We start from the raw sequence: 16,189 nt of genomic DNA, 5'->3' as shown, positions 1-16,189 counted from the left end.
TTAGCTTACTGATAGCTAGCTGAGGCAAAAATCAAACTTTGCTATAAAAGTTTACAATCATCGGCAGCGTGCCGATGCGACACCAAACGGGATTTTACAGTCAAAGCTCCGACAGAAGTCAACAGTTGCCATTATATACGTATTTATCATTAAAAAAAAAAATAAATAAAAAAAATAATTCAGGCATTGTGGCCAAATCGTCAACCCAGTAGATGGCGGTAATGCCTCATGATAGGGGAAAACTGCCAACAAAAACAAGAAGAACTACTACTTCCCTCCATTCTCGTAGGAGCCATGTCAACTGCTGCCACCCAGCGGTCGGAGGGATTCTCTTCAAATTGGTCTCGTGAATAAAATTTAAAAAATTCATAAAAACTGGACATTTTTATGAATTTATAAAAACCGCCCGGACCACGAGGACACTACGTGAAAGTAGGACTTGTCCGGGCAAAAGAGGACGTTTGGTCACCCTGTCTTTGGCCTGTACTGTAAGCACACGACAGCTCTGGATGCTAACAATCTACATAATTGTATTGGGATGTTTGAAAACGCAATATGCTTATCTTGAATATTTGCTAATAAAACCAGAGTTCCCAACATTCTCGCTCCCAACTCGAGTTCCCAATAGCACTCTGTCGCTCTGTTGCCATTGAGACAGCGAGTGCATCACCAGTTTTGCCCAACTTTTGTCTGATCAGGTATTTGCTGCAGGGCATTTTTCCCTGAAGCTCGTCTTGTGAACGACCGACAGTGCTGTCCTGCTCTTCACTTTTCAGATCTGGTTCAAATAGGAAGGGTAGAACTGACGACATGTTGGGAAAGCTAACTATTGACACGCTGGAATTTCGGCATCGGGGCCAGTGACGTCACGCACTGCGACGTAACAAGAATGGCGACCTATAACTTAAAATAATTTTACAAACTTAATTAAAACAAAAACATTAAGAGGGGTTTTAATATCAAATTATGATAACTCATACTAACATTTATCTTATAAGAATTACTTGTCTTAAAAATAGAGGATCCCTTTAAGATTTGAATGAGGCAAAATAACATGCTTTTTCTCTCAAATTTGTTGTTATAATCATTTGTTTCGGATGTACTTTACTTTCTGTATAAAAATTTGGTGTTCAAAAAGTCTTTTTTCAAACTTGAGTCTTGAAAAAGAGGGGGTCGTCTTATAATCAGGGCCGTCTGGTTATGTACCCCTAAAGATGGTGTATACAGTGTGTGCATTTTATACAAACTCCTGTTATCTATCATTATCAGACTAAGAAAGGATTCTTTGCAGTAAAAAATAAACCCAACCTAAACCTTGAAATTACATTTACAATGCTAACTGCGAGATGACATTACAGTCCACTCTCTGCACTTGTGGAGTCATTTTCTTTAGTTCCTGTACGTACCCATTTCCATGCTATTGTGGATGTCTCTTTACATTTCACTATAAAGTCAAAGATGAATAGACATTTACACAAACCGACCTCATGCAAATGAAAACCTGCACAATGGTGAGATTACTTGGCTTCATTTATCAAGTGATTATTTGTTTGTTTTTTACATGTGGGCAACTTACTTACCCAGTCTCTGCAAACCAAACTGCCCAAAGCCTTTACCACGGACAAATCCTTGGTACACAAAGGAGTTGGATGAAGAGATGTAGGACACCTACCAAGGGAGAACGAGAAGAGAAAACCCAATCACATCCAAGTTCTACAAAAAAAGAGTGCACCACCAAAGAGCAGGCTGAGGGTACATAAGGAAGATGAAACATGTCGAAACACTAGGGTGACATGCAATAGAAAAAATGTATAGTCACACTCTGCCTTCCATGTTTTCATGCATGTTCCACAATAGTAACCTTGTTTTGTGAATCATAAGACACAGCAGCATACACTTGTGTGCATACACTCTAGAAGACGGCGTCCTCATTAACTCAGAAATAATTAACAATTAAAGCAAAACTCATTTGTCTTTCCAACTTCCCCATGGTTGTTGTGTGCTCCAACATATTGTTTTTGATGTTCATTGAACTTCACCCTAGATGTGTACTTACGTGTCCATCTAGAGCCCAGTTGTCGATTTTAAACTTGTTAACAAATATCTCCACAGGGCCTCGAATCTGATGAACCTGTAGCAGCAGCTGGGCTTCTTCTCTTTTATACGTACCTACAAGGATATTAGAGAAGAAACTGGATTACAAAATAATAGATGAAACTAATCCACAAGGGGTCATACCGATGGGAATTTTACATTTCACGGCAGTCGGGTGTAGTCAAACAGGGAACAAAAAAAAAAAAAAAAAAAAACAGTGTGACACCAATTAATGGGATCAGAGCAGTATTACATGCTGTATATGGGACATTAAAGAAAAAATATGGAAAACATTGCACAATCAGCATTAAATGTACCCTGCCAATATTTCATAAAAATACTCAATACATTCAATAACAGAATCATCCTGAAAAGCATTGTGTGTGTTGTGATATAATTAGGTTGAGAGAAGCGATGAGACCTTGCTTTTGTTTAATGTGAATTTGCATTTTATGATCACAGCTGCACAGCAAGTACGCCATGGGGAACATGTAAAATGGTTTCTGTTCCATAACTGCAGCAATAATCTAAATCAAAGAGGGACTACAATGATTTCTCGCACCTTGTCCCCTTATGAAATGATCTGATCCGTATGTTAAGATACATTTGAATGGAGTGAGTGGCATATTTCAAATTTGAGTAGAGATTAGCATGTAAAGCAAGGTTGAAATATCAACTTTTATTATTTTGAAGTACCAACCAGCAAGTTTGAGCTCCACGCCACTGTGGTCAAGTAGTGTTCCATTCACCCGATTGCTAAATGACTCAAAGGCAGTGATGCTGAGCATAGCTGGCTGCTTCTTCCCCAAATACTCATAGGATCCCCTCCAGAGAGAGTTCTTTGCAAATACCCCACCGGGTACTGAGACAGGAAAGGGGTGGGAATAACAAGGAGCAACAAGTAGAAAAAGTGAAAAAGTTATGATTAAAATTTTTGTTTTATTTGGTCTCTAACATGACAATAAATATGCTAGAAATGTTGATTATTGATTTCCAAAATAAAAATATTGAGATGCTAACAAATGTCTTTTATGACCAAACTTACATGCAATCAGTCTTTTAATTCTGAGAATATCAGCTTTTGAATGGCTAAAATGAAAATGATTTAAAACTATTTTAAGTGTAACATGGTTGTCTAACGAGCAATTATTAAAATAGTTAATGACTAATATGATACAGGTAGTCCCCGGGTTACGAATGAGTTCCGTTCCATAGGAACCATCCCTGGCAACATAACCTGAAATTACGCGTGAATCAGAAATAACCCTTTAAGTACCCCTAAACCTCAAAATACAGTGTATCACTAAAGTGAGTACACCCCTCGCATTTCTGCAGATATTTAAGTATATGTTTTCATGGGACAACACTGACAAAATGACACTTTGACACAATGAAAAGTCGTCTGTGTGCAGCTTATATAATAGAGTTCATTTATTTTCCCCTCAAAATAACTCAAAATATAGCCATTAATATCTAAACCTCTGGCAACAAAAGTGAGTACACCACTCGCATTTCTGCAGATATTTAAGTATGGGGTGTACCCATACTCACTTTTGTGATACACTGTAGCTATGCAAAACGTTTAATGATGGAGGATACACTGCCCTCTGGTGGCAGCGTTGCATCTGGCTGGACTGTCGCCTGTATGACTGAGCAGCAGACTCGTCAGACATGGATAAAGGACAGCTGGGCTTTAGTTTGGCCCCCACAAGGCTGTAAGTTGTTTCAGCTAATAAATGTTTGTGTATGCACCTGTAATTAAGTTTAGAGCTACAGTTTGTAGAGTTATGTGTGGGTGGTTTTCTATGAGAATTGTAAATATGTTAGCATTCAAAGCATTTAAGATAATAAAAAAGTTTGTTCGGCAAATTAGGCTAATTTAATCTACTGAAGTTACTTATTGATCATACTAAATGGATGTTTGAACACCAACTGTTTTGTGTCAAGTGTTTTATTGTTAAAATGTGTGTCGTTTTGATCATATGTGTACATATGTGTGTTACAGCTTTACAAATTGTCAAAATAGAAGGAAATAAATTTCAAAACCACAATTACCATGTTCGCTGTCTGTCAAGCTGAACAACTTCAAGTTAAGTGAGGACAAAACACTTCAAATTTATAAAGTAAAAAATAAGATACTGTGAGGTACAATAAGGTACTGTTTACATGACAAGAAAAAAAACGACTGGAGACAAAATGGCGGACGAAGTCGAGTACGTCGTAAACCAGGGACTATCTGTAACTGATTAGTTGTCGATGAAGGACATAATGGCGTACCGCACGCAGGCTATTTTAGACCGTGACGTCGCATCGTAGAGCGGAAGTAAAGCCGAAGTGGGACATTATAGACCCGCCCTCGCATAGACGCAACGTAATTTGAGCTACTTTTCTCCGGTAGTCTTTCAAAAATGAACATGCCGATCACGCATTGCTTTTTTGGAACTTGTAGAAACGACTCTAGACGTTACGACACATGAAGGATGTTTTCTTCATACGTTTCCGGAAACCAAAAACTCGGGTGGAAAAAATGTGAAGACCGAATCAACTTGCGCAGACTTTAACACCAGCTTGGTGAATCCATTCACATTTCATATGCAGTAAACATTATGTTGGGTTGGCATGGTCTTTCAGAGGACAAAGAGGTAAGCCGTTTTTATACTTTTAACTTATTTTTTTAGCGTAACGTTGTGCCGTACTGCTTCTGTCTGACAATGAATGACCTGAAAAGAATTACAATGGTATCTGACTGCCACTGTTACCGTTTCTCTTATACATATATATATATAAAAACAACTTTAGTAAGGGGGAAGTGTAAATCAATTATAGAATTAAGATGTGTTATCAATGAAAAAATGAAAAGTGTTCGTTGGCTGTCACTGAGTAGCATTTGCGATCGCTACACAAAGCTAACTAAATTACCCCCAAGAACGGTAAGAGACAGGCTGATGGTAAAGGATAGCTTGTTGAAACAGGAGAATGTCATTGTCAGTCGCGTCGATAAAAAAGCTAAAGCTATGCTTAGGTTGGCTCGTTTTTTTCGTCTTTTTCAGCCTTCGACACTCAAGCCATCTCTTTAATTGAACATTTTTATGTGCTTCCACATCTTTGCCAGTGAATTTGGCACCTGGCACATCATTTTCGGAGAGAATTGGTAGGTTTAGCTCTGTAAACATCGCCTTCGTACACGATTTCCATTCATTTCCTATTAGGGACAAACGGTGGCTTGTCCCTACTTAGCAACAGTAGCTAATGTCATGAATATTAATGAACCGAAGTGACGTGTTGCTTGCGGTACGCCATTGTCGCATATTTGTTTTACAAAGGTTAATGTACTGTACATAAAGACATAAAGGGTAAAATAACATATGAGATAGGAAAAAAGGCATTTTAGAAAAAAGATATCAACATGTCTTACCTGGTAATTTGGAAGGAGGTTCCTGCACTGTTCCCACAGGGCTCTTACCACTCGGCCGGTTATCAGCTAGGGAGCATAACAACATAATATCAAGAGCAGAACACATTACTGTAAACAGGGCAGAGAGTGTTTTTGTGTGTGTCAAGATAATCTTGACTTTGAACACAAAAGCTCCAAGAAGAGACCATTAGCGTACCCCAGCGGTGCATTCCGAGAACACCTAGAATTTACAACTGGACAGACTAAAGCGTCAAAGTCAAGTCCCAGCTGAACTACCGATCCGTTAAACACACAGTTTTGCAGTTCCAAGAGACACTTCAATAAGGTCTCGCCACTCACACAGGGCCACAGAAGTAAACACACGCCTCCACATTGTCAAACAGAGAAGGGATGCACATGCAAAGACAGGTATCGGGAGGGTAGTTAATGAAAAATAACACCTTGAGTAAACACGGCCACTAAGAGAAAGTGCAAAGACTTCCATCCCTTTTTTTTTTTTTTTTATTAGGTACCGGTATTTGAACTGCCAGTCCATCACTGCGCCCGAAGGTTGTGTTAAATGACATTTCAATCCGGCATTCAGCTTTAATGGCAGAATAATTCTGCATTTCTTATGCCTACACATGCTTCGTTTGTGCCGCTATTTCCTTCTCGTCCGCTCGTTTCAGCAATTACATTCAAACTAGTGTGTAGGAAAAAAAAAGAAGAAGAAAACTAAGATTCCAGACAGGGTATACGAATAATTGCACCAGCAAACCTCCAGACATTATTAATATACAATGGCTGTTATTTCTACTGATTCAACAAATGTTTTAATAAAACTTGTTAACACTTCCTCACAAAATATAAAAGCTTCTGTTGCTAAGCAGATCAATGGCAAGCATTGTGCTCATCAGATTACATCCTCTTGTTAATGTTGCAAATGTTGTTAGCTGTGTGTGTAGGGGTGTGAGTGTTGAGTGTAATTGTGTGATGGATGGACCTTCCTACCCTGGCATGTGTCTGACTATAAGCAGCTGTTAAAAGAGGTATTTATCAGCATTAAGAGAATCTGCTGTTTCACCCTTGAATACGCCTTAGTAACAGCCAAGATAGAGAGCTGATAAAAAGTATACATTAGAAATATTACATTAGCCGTGTGGTATCTGTGCAGAATCCAGTGGTGTGTTTCTCTAATTTTAGTTCCAAGTTATGTGCAGCTCAAGTGCACATCAAAGAGGTTACGAAACCTTTGCATATTTAAGAAAAAATGAGAAGTGTTCCCTAATGGAAAAATCATGAGAAAATTTCAACCTGCACAGAGAGGTGGTTTCCCAGTCCAGCTCCCATCTGACTTGCAGGTCCTGTGCTCTGATCCTCCAGCCAAGTAAAATCCAGGCTGGCACGTATAGATCAGCGTGTAGCCAAGGGATGGCAGTTCAATGGCTCGCACGTCTGATTGGGCTGGCAGCTCTGGCTGGCTGCAGTGGTGAGCTGCAGAAATAAAACGAGGATGGAGGAAAGATAGAGATAAGGCATTTAAGGTGGCAATGAATAAGAAAGTAAGGTTCTATAGAGTGAGGAACATGCAGGGAGAATACGAGAAACCACACATCAGAAAGAAAAATAGGGAAAAATATAGTGCTATAAGTGCTATAGTTAACCACCCTAAAAAATGAATTGCAATTTTCATTTATTATGCTTTTTTTTTTTTTTTGTGGAAGCTAGACATGAGCCTACCTATGCACTCTGGCTGAAAACCACTCCAAGTGAGGTTTGGCAGACATGTACGAGAAATGGATCCCTGGAGCAGATAGCCTTTTCTGCAGCTGAAGAACACTAGGCTGCTGATCTGAAAGCAGAGACACAAGTGGGTGTGGAAATATTGTACTGTATGTATTTGACAGGTTTGGAAGGATGCTCTAAATAGTACACAATAAATGTCTTGTAATGTGCACTTACTTTTTAAAAGCTTACCACAAATGCTATTACTGTGTCACAAGAGGCTATAAAGCAACAGCCAATTTCACCCTCTTCATGTTCAGATAAAGCGAGTGTTTTTAAATTCAAATGGAGTTTGCATTACTGCCAAATAGCTTTTAAACAGGAACAAAATAAACTTCTCTTTCTGACAATTGACATCAGATGTGTTATCATGGTTATTTAAATAACAAAAAAACAAAAACAAAAAAAAAAACATTCGTATTGGCGCGGGGGAAAACTTGACTTCAAGCTATATCATCATTTGCAACTGACAAAAGCGTAGCGGTATGTCATAATGACAGCTAGTGTATCTTTTTTCTGGATTTGCTTCAAGATCTAGCAGTCAAACCTTAAATACTGAAAATGTAATTGTTTTAGCTTTTGTGTGATTTAATTGTTTCTGATACCTGATAGCCTTGACTGTTGTTCTGATTCCCGAAAAGAGGAGTTCCTGGGTCTGCACAAGTGGTGTGCGTGGGATCTGGAGAAAACACAATCAAAGGTTCCCTCATGATGCATAAATATATCCATAATAAATCCATACATACAGTGGGGCAAATAAGTATTTAGTCAACCTTCAATTGTGCAAGTTCTCCTACTTGAAAAGATTAGAGAGAGGAGAAAAAAAACAGAAAATAACATTGTTTGATTTTTAAAGAATTTATTTCCAAATTAGAGTGGAAAATAAGTATTTGGTCACCTACAAACAAGCACGATTTCTGGCTGTCAAAGTGGTCTAACTTCTTCTAACGAGGTCTAACGAGGCTCTACTCGTTAGCTTTATTAATGGTCCCTGTTTTAACTCATTATCAGTATAAAAGACACCTGTCCATACCCTAAGATCAAAGAGCTATCGAAGGACAGCAGAAACAAAATTGTAGACCTGCACCAGGCTGGGAAGACTGAATCTGCAATAGGTAAAACACTTGGTGGAAAGATCTCAACTGTGGGAGCAATTATTAGAAAATGGAAGACTTAAAAGGCCCTCACCCTGTGGCGTCAAAATGATAACAAGAACAGTGAGCAAAAATCCCAGAATCACATGGGGGAGGGACCTAGTAAATGACCTACACAGAGTTGGGACCACAGTAACAAAGGCTACTATCAGTAACACAATGCACCGCCAGTGACTCAAATCCTGCACTGCCAGACGTGTCCCCCTGCTGAAGAAAGTACACGTCCAGGCCCGTCTGCGGTTCGCTAGAGAGCATTTGGATGATCCAGAAGAGGACTGGGAGAATGGTTTATGGTAAGATGAAACCAAAATAGAACTTTTTGGTAGAAACACAGGTTCTCGTGTTTGGAGGAGAAAGAATACTGAATTGAATCCGAAGAAAACCATACCCACTGTGAAGCATGTGGGTGGAAACATCATGCTTTGGAGCTGTTTTTCTGCAAGAGGACCAGGACGACTGATCAGTGTAAAAGAAAGAATGATTGGGGCCATATATCGAGAGATTTTGAGTGAAAATCTTCTTCCATCAGCAAGATGAGACGTGGCTGGGTCTTTCAGCATGACAATGATCCCAAACACACAGCCAGGGCAACAAACGAGTGGCTTCGTATGACACATTTCAAGGTCCTGGAGTGGCCTAGCCAGTCTCCAGATCTCAACCCCATAGAAAATATGTGGAGGGAGTTGAAAGTCCGTGTTGCCCAACGACAGCCCCAAAACATCACTGGTCTAGAGGAGATCTGCATGGAGGAATTGGCCAAAATACCAGCAATAGTGTGTGAAAAGCTGGTGAAGAGTTACAGAAAACGTTTAGCCTCCTTTCTTGCCAACAAAGGGTACATAACAAAGTATTGATATGGTATTGACCAAATACTTATTTTCCACCATGATTTGCAAATAAATTCTTTAAAAATCAAACAATGTGATTTTCAGTTGTTTTTTTTTTTCACATTCTGTCTCTCATGGTTGAGGTTTACCCATATTGACAATTACAGGCCTCTAATATTTTCAAGTGGGAGAACTTGCACAATTAGTGGTTGACTAAATACTTATTTGCCCCGCTGTAAAATAGATAAAATTGTCAAAACTTGATATTTTAACAGGAGTGTGTAGACTATGTGGCTGTTTAAATGATGCTGCGACACCAAGACGCAATGATTGTGTTGTGGAATGGCCTAGCATTTACACGGTGACGACGAAAATGTAGGCGAAGATGCAAACTTTCGATTGCGACCTCCAAAGCGGAACGATTCGATTGCGGGGAATATCCCGCAACCGTATGAATGGATTACTCTTGCGCCGATGACGTCAGCACTCGCACGCGTCACTCGGGGCATATAGTCTCAGCTACTGAACAATCAAAACAGCAAGCATGGTCAAACTTTGGATTTAATTTACTGTCATATAATAATTAAAATATATATATATATATTTTCATGTTTTTGTGTGTTTTTGAGTAATAGAAAAAAAAGCATGTACGGCAATGCTTCGAGTGGGTGGGTATGTTGTCTTCGAGGTTGAGGAGTTTGTTAGACTGGACTGGCGCTGCTTTTCCCCTTGGTTTCCAGTTTTCACCACCCCCTCCCCCCACCTCCAGCTACAGTTACATATCCGGTCTACTTGCACAACTGCATGTGTTTTTATATTATTAGCTATTGATGGCACCATTGTGACCTCTTTAGTTTTGCGGATCTTGAAAGTTTCTTTAACTATTTCGATGAAAATTTCATCTGAGATTTTCATTTTCTATCCGAAATTTTCCATTAGGAAATACACCGGAAACACTGCGAGGCGGGCTGAAGGCACAGAAACTAGATGCCACATCAAGTTTTGTTAACGGGAATCAGGCGTTTCTCCCTGTGGGTGGAACGCCTGATATCGTGAGGCTCGGAGGTTATTGTCAAGAAAGTGCATCATTGTAAAACTGCACTGCCTTCTAGGACCTGGCATGAATACTACCTTGTTTTCACACGGAATTGCGACATCGTTGGAATGGAGACGGGACCAAGACGGAACCATGCAAATGCTAACATAAACTGTGTCGTATTCTTGGTGCGTCACCATGTCAACAGCCCCATAATCTGCTTTTTCTTGACATTACAATGAGGTGGAAATAACTACACTTACCTAAAATGTTACATACCTATGCAAGAGGGCTGTGTCCCACTCCAAGTACCGTCATATTGGCAATACCTCCTAGTGGAGCCCACTAAGATTAGAGGGGGATAGCAGGAAAAAGAGACCGAGGAAAGGTAGGTAAAACCTCGATCTTCCCTCCTCCCTTGAGCAGGCAAGCCTGGGTCTCCACAGAAAACAGCTGCAAAAACAAAAGCAGAATAACACATCTAAACATTTCTCTTAATATGATGGATTTACAGCACATCCTGTATATTTGGTTAAACTATATCAGCATTTGCAATGCGCAACTTACGAAAGCACTGAGGCTTCTCCCCGCTCCAATTACCATTGCCCTGGCAAGTTAACACGGTGGGCAATGAAAGTTGGTAACCTTGGTTACAGGAGTAGCTGATGCTAGAGCCCCAGTTAAAGTCTGTACCGACAACCTGTCCATTAGGAATACTCGGCGGGGAACCGCATACAATTGCTACAGTGGGAAAGCATCGGAAAACATACAGTAGTTAGTTAGTTGACATATTACTGTTCTCTCATATTCATTTAGCTATAGTGTTCTAAAAGTGAATCTGTCATGTCACATTTCAATATACTCCAAACATTTAAAATCATTACCTTTGCAGAGAGGCTTGGTGCCATTCCAGGTGCGAGACTTTGTGCAGATGAGGGTGGAAGCACGATCAGCATCCATGCTGAAACCAGGAGAACACTGGAAACTAACGGTACGGTTGTAGACAAAATCATTCCCCAACCTCACTCCATTGGCTGGCACTCCAGGGTCACCACAGTTGATTACTGCATAGGGAAGGTAGTGGAATTTAAAAAATAAATCAATAAATAAATACTTATTCCATGCCTCATCCAGATTCATTGGCAAATCCTATGATCTACAACGTAAGATCCATCTATTTCAACACACCCCAAAAAAATCTTGCTGGTTATGAGTCACTTGGCTGTGATGAAAGGAGATAAGGTATGAAAAAATTCTGAGATACATGATGAAAATGGCACAGTCGTTACAGTGCCTGGAAAAATATACTCACGCCATTAGTCATCTAAGCATTCTGATTACCGTAAATGCAGCCAATCTAAAAATAATCAGCCTTTACAATGATAGCAGGCCTCATTTTCGACTAACACTGTCAGATAATTATCAATTTACCAATATGGCTATATTTGCTATTGTAAAAAGTGACTGAATCTTCAACTAACATCAGTCGTATGACTCATGTACCTATTACTTGTCGTTATTGAAGTAACGGTAATTCATCATCATGTACAAATTTACCCTTTGATTTAGAAGGAGAATTGTACTGTGTTTCTTAAAAAAAATCACACATTTAGTTTGTCCTAATGAATGATCCCAAACTTAAGTTTTTATTTGTTTTAGTATTTATCCACACAGTCAACGAACTAAACAAATGTAATGCCTGTATGATGAATGAATGAATGAATGAATGAATGAATGAATGAATACCAAGAGCACAATTACCAGAGCACTCAGGCATGTTGCCGGTCCAGGTGCCATTTATTGTGCAATGTCTGGTGAGCAAGCCAGTAGAATAGTAGCCATCCCTGCAGGCGTACGTAATGGATCTAGAAAAGGTTAGTCCATCGTGGATCAGGATTTGGGCATTTAGAGGGGTTCCAGGGTTGCCACAGGATATGACTAAGATGAGAGAAAAAAAGAGAAAGATAGATTCAAATAAAATATGACTGGTCGTATATGCAAAATTGAAATTGAAATTTATAACTGATTATGCCTCAATAAAATCAATCTAGTTACTTTACTGATTACTTTATTATCAAAGTAAACAAGTTACTACTTTAAAGTAATTTATGTTACTTTTTAACCAATTTCTCTCCCTTTGCTGCCTCAACATACGAATGACAACAGCAAATGTCACCGCATGTAAGGACTTTCCGATAATTTAACTTAAAAGATCAGAATTTTTCCACATAAGGCTTAATCTTCGAGTTACCAGTGGTTTAATTAGTTGATGGAGTTGAATTTGTTGAAATCAAATCATGCCAAAAATTCTGAACTTTGGGTTAGGGTTTAGGCGTTACCGTAATTTCCCGAATATAACGCGCACTTATTTTCCCTCAAAATCAACTTGTAAAATCATGGTGCACATTATAAACGGGTACATGGATGGAGACAGATATATATATTATATATTTAAATATAAAAAAACATTTTTTTAATTGACACGGCCACGTTGTGTTGAAGAAACATATGTGGCGATCCGTTGCTGACCATTACGGTACGTGACGTCACCATTTCGTTTCGGTAATACGTCACTCTGATCGGCCGAATGATTTCGTCTGTGTTAAGTTCTGCTTTTTTCACTCCTCATAAAGCACAGAATTTAGTTTCTTGAACTCATTTGAGCCAACGTTTATTGCAGCTCCGCAACTCGGACCATAACAAACATAACACAGACATAATGCGTGTGTCCATCAACTATATCTGTCCCTCGGGAAACTCAAACCCAAATAACAATAGTTCCTATTGTTACCGTCGTGTCGACAGCGATGAGCTCTCTTGGATTTCCAACTTACGTTCTCACTTTCATTTTACCGTATCAATCCATAGAAGAAACATTTTTTCATCATGATGAAACGAGCAAGTTATACAGCAGCCTTTAACAGAAAAGTCACATCTGTTTTGTTTTCTCCTAGATTCTGGTAAGTTGGAGAAGTTGTCAGATCATATTTTTACCATAGATATAGTCAGTTTATGGTAATGTTTTGAACTACCAATACGCTATGCTTGTGCTGTGTTTCACCAGTCAGTAAAATGACATTTCTGTATCTGTACACGACCTCTGTTTTCTTGTATTCTTCTATTTATTGGTGCAAAAATTAGGGTGCGCGTCATAAACGGGTATAATAATTTTCCTTAGATTTTACAAGTAAATTTGGGGTGCACATTATACATGTGTTCGCCTTATATTCGGGAAATTACGGTAGGTTTAACAGCATATCAGTGCCAATGTAAAACAATTCAAATTGACTGCGCGATAATAACGGCACACAAACACATAAGCACAAAGGTGGGGACGGGCACGAATGCACGCGCACAGCCTGGAAGTACGCCGGACACACACGCGGTCAATTTGGCCATAAAACGTGGTGGCAACTAAGCACTTTACACTCAATCGGACTTACAACACAACCCAAAGATGCTAAACGAACATGTCACCTCACGGCATGAATGTGCAACATGAATATGATGTAAACAATGCTCATCAACTTTGCGAGGACGAGTGGGAGCGATGACTACCTGCCGTTGCAACGGCAAAGCTCCATCACCCTCAGCACTGGCTCACCACAGGGCTATGTGCTGAGCTCCTATTCACTCTACTGCTGTACAACTGCTAAAGACACCCGAGCTGTCATGTAGTCAACTTTGCAGATGACTAGGCAGTAGTGGGATGCATCACTAACAACGATGAGTTGTTGGTGGAGCTGGTGGAGTGGTGCAGAGCTAACAACCTCTGCATCAACGTGCAAAGGACCAAGGAGATGGTGGTGGAATTCAGGAGGGACAGACGGCATCCCTCTCCCTTGTACATCAGAGGAGCGGCTGTGGAAGTGTTCTCCAGCTACAAGTACCTGGGTGTGCACATATTTGGAGAGCTCAATGGAGTATCAACACTGCCCATCTGGTCAGGAAGGCCCACCAGCGCCTGTACTTCCTGAGGAAAGCTGCGGGGAGCTGGACTCAGGAGGTCCGTCCTCATGAGCTTCTACCACTCTGTGGTGGAGAGTGTCCTCTGCACTTGTATCACCGTGTGGCACGGCAGCTGTACTGCTGCTGAGAGGAAGTCTCTGCAGAGGGTGGTGAAGGCTGCATAGAGGACTGTGGGTAGCAGACATCCAAAAACACACCACAGATCTCTACACCTCACGATGTAGATACAGAGCCCTCCGCATCATGAAAGACTCCACCCACCCTGCTCACAGTCTGTTTCAACCCCTCCCCTCAGGCAGGGGGCTGAGGAGTATACAGAGCAAGAGTACCAGGCTCAGGAACAGCTTCTTCTCTGAAGCTGTCAGACTGTTGAACTTTTTACGTGCTCTGTAGACCCCCCCCCCCCCCCCCCCACACACACACACAATATCACTGGACTCACTTTAATAACTGAAGTCACTTTAAAAGACAATCACATCACTTATGATCATATCTACACACCTCATGTACATTTTAGCACCTAACAAGCCCTAGTCAGCCAACTGCTAAATTGTTCTGTCGACATATATTTTTATACTTCTATTAATTATTGTCATTGTCTGTCTTGCTTGTTATAAATTTTATGCACCTTACAATTTTGCACTTTTATACTCACTTTGCATTTATATTGGCTTTCAAAACAGGACCTGAGTTCTAATTTCCCACCATTAACATGTAAGTGTGAACTGATGAGACAATAAAAATCCTTGAATCCTTAAATGCGCGGGCATTTAGCGGCTCCAACCTATCGCTGGAACCCTCCAGAAGGAAGGAAAAATACTCACGTACATTCATGGATGCACACAGATCGACATTCCCTCGCACATCTCAACAGGTTGCTGCACTCCACTCGAATGTGCACCCCCGCTCCACATGCCTTTCGCAGTCCCAAAACACTTAGCGCATGTGACTCAAGTCCAAAACAGGAAGTAACTATGAGCGGTTCCCATGGAAACGGACGTGTAGTTGGAACCTTTCTAGCGTTTTCTATTGAAAATGCTCTTCGTACATGACTACAATATTATTCATTGTACATACATTATGAAGCAATAACAAAATAGTAACACACAGACAGTAAGGAAACTAACTTTAATCAGATGACTAGTTTGGAAAAATGAACGTGTTAGATTGCTCGTTACCTAAAGAAAGTAATCAGATTACAATAACGCGTTACTTAGTAAGGCGCTACTGACAGCACTGATTATTATTCAGTCTCTGAAATTTATTCATCAGCTATTCTGTTAAATTGTCTCTCAAATTGCTTGTTGTCTTGATTTCACAAAAGTTGAGACAGGCTATTCTGTATCCAAACTATTATAAATTCAATCCATAAGTGTGAATAGTCCGTGAACTTTATCATCGAATGGGATGAGTGTCTTGAACTTTGACTATCAGACAAGAGAAAAGCTTCTTTGCATTACAGTCACCAGCTTGCATCACTTGTTCAGTGCCCTGAGGGTATAGGTCCTCCATAATGACCAGATGTGGTCCAGCCTTTGAAGCTGATGCCAGATAAGAACAGGTGGGTGACGCTGGCTCATATGTGCACACCAAGGAGCCAGGGGGGGGGGGCAACAGCAGAGATGTGTTGGCATGAGCAGATACAGTATGTGTTTGTTGTTTAAAGATGCGGGAGAATGCCTGTCTTTGAGCTTAGTCTGGAGAAGTAAAGTCAGAAACTCTAATGGAGTAGTATCTGGACTGGAGCTTGGACTTACAGTATAATACTACGGAATTCTCAGGATTTTCAAAGCAGACATTCACAGTCTTGCAAAATATAAAACATTCATTAAAAATTATTATCTCGGCGCATTTAATTTTTAATCTTGATTTATAAGTATCTGTGATTAGCTGACACATGAGTGAACTGCTTAATATCCTGACAGGCAAA

The 16,189-nt window shown here is 40.1% G+C and overlaps 1 protein-coding gene across 1 annotated transcript in view; it reads right to left on the bottom strand.

Moving 5' to 3' along the window:
* csmd2 (CUB and Sushi multiple domains 2) overlaps positions 1-16,189 on the bottom strand; it is a 295,070-nt gene that overhangs the window by 12,776 nt on the left and 266,105 nt on the right. Inside the window, exons 59-69 of the mRNA XM_057828476.1 lie at positions 12,052-12,228; positions 11,175-11,354; positions 10,858-11,031; positions 10,570-10,743; positions 7,879-7,952; positions 7,229-7,340; positions 6,803-6,982; positions 5,510-5,575; positions 2,795-2,956; positions 2,057-2,169; positions 1,581-1,668 (exon numbers count right to left, since the gene is read on the bottom strand). Of these exons, the coding sequence (XP_057684459.1) occupies positions 1,581-1,668; positions 2,057-2,169; positions 2,795-2,956; positions 5,510-5,575; positions 6,803-6,982; positions 7,229-7,340; positions 7,879-7,952; positions 10,570-10,743; positions 10,858-11,031; positions 11,175-11,354; positions 12,052-12,228 (1,500 nt within the window). The remainder of the gene's footprint in view (positions 1-1,580; positions 1,669-2,056; positions 2,170-2,794; positions 2,957-5,509; positions 5,576-6,802; positions 6,983-7,228; positions 7,341-7,878; positions 7,953-10,569; positions 10,744-10,857; positions 11,032-11,174; positions 11,355-12,051; positions 12,229-16,189) is intronic.

This window comes from Corythoichthys intestinalis, chromosome 22 (genome assembly GCF_030265065.1).
Source record: "Corythoichthys intestinalis isolate RoL2023-P3 chromosome 22, ASM3026506v1, whole genome shotgun sequence".
Classification (NCBI taxonomy): Eukaryota; Metazoa; Chordata; class Actinopteri; order Syngnathiformes; family Syngnathidae; genus Corythoichthys; species Corythoichthys intestinalis.
This window is presented reverse-complemented; position numbering and strand designations above follow the sequence as displayed.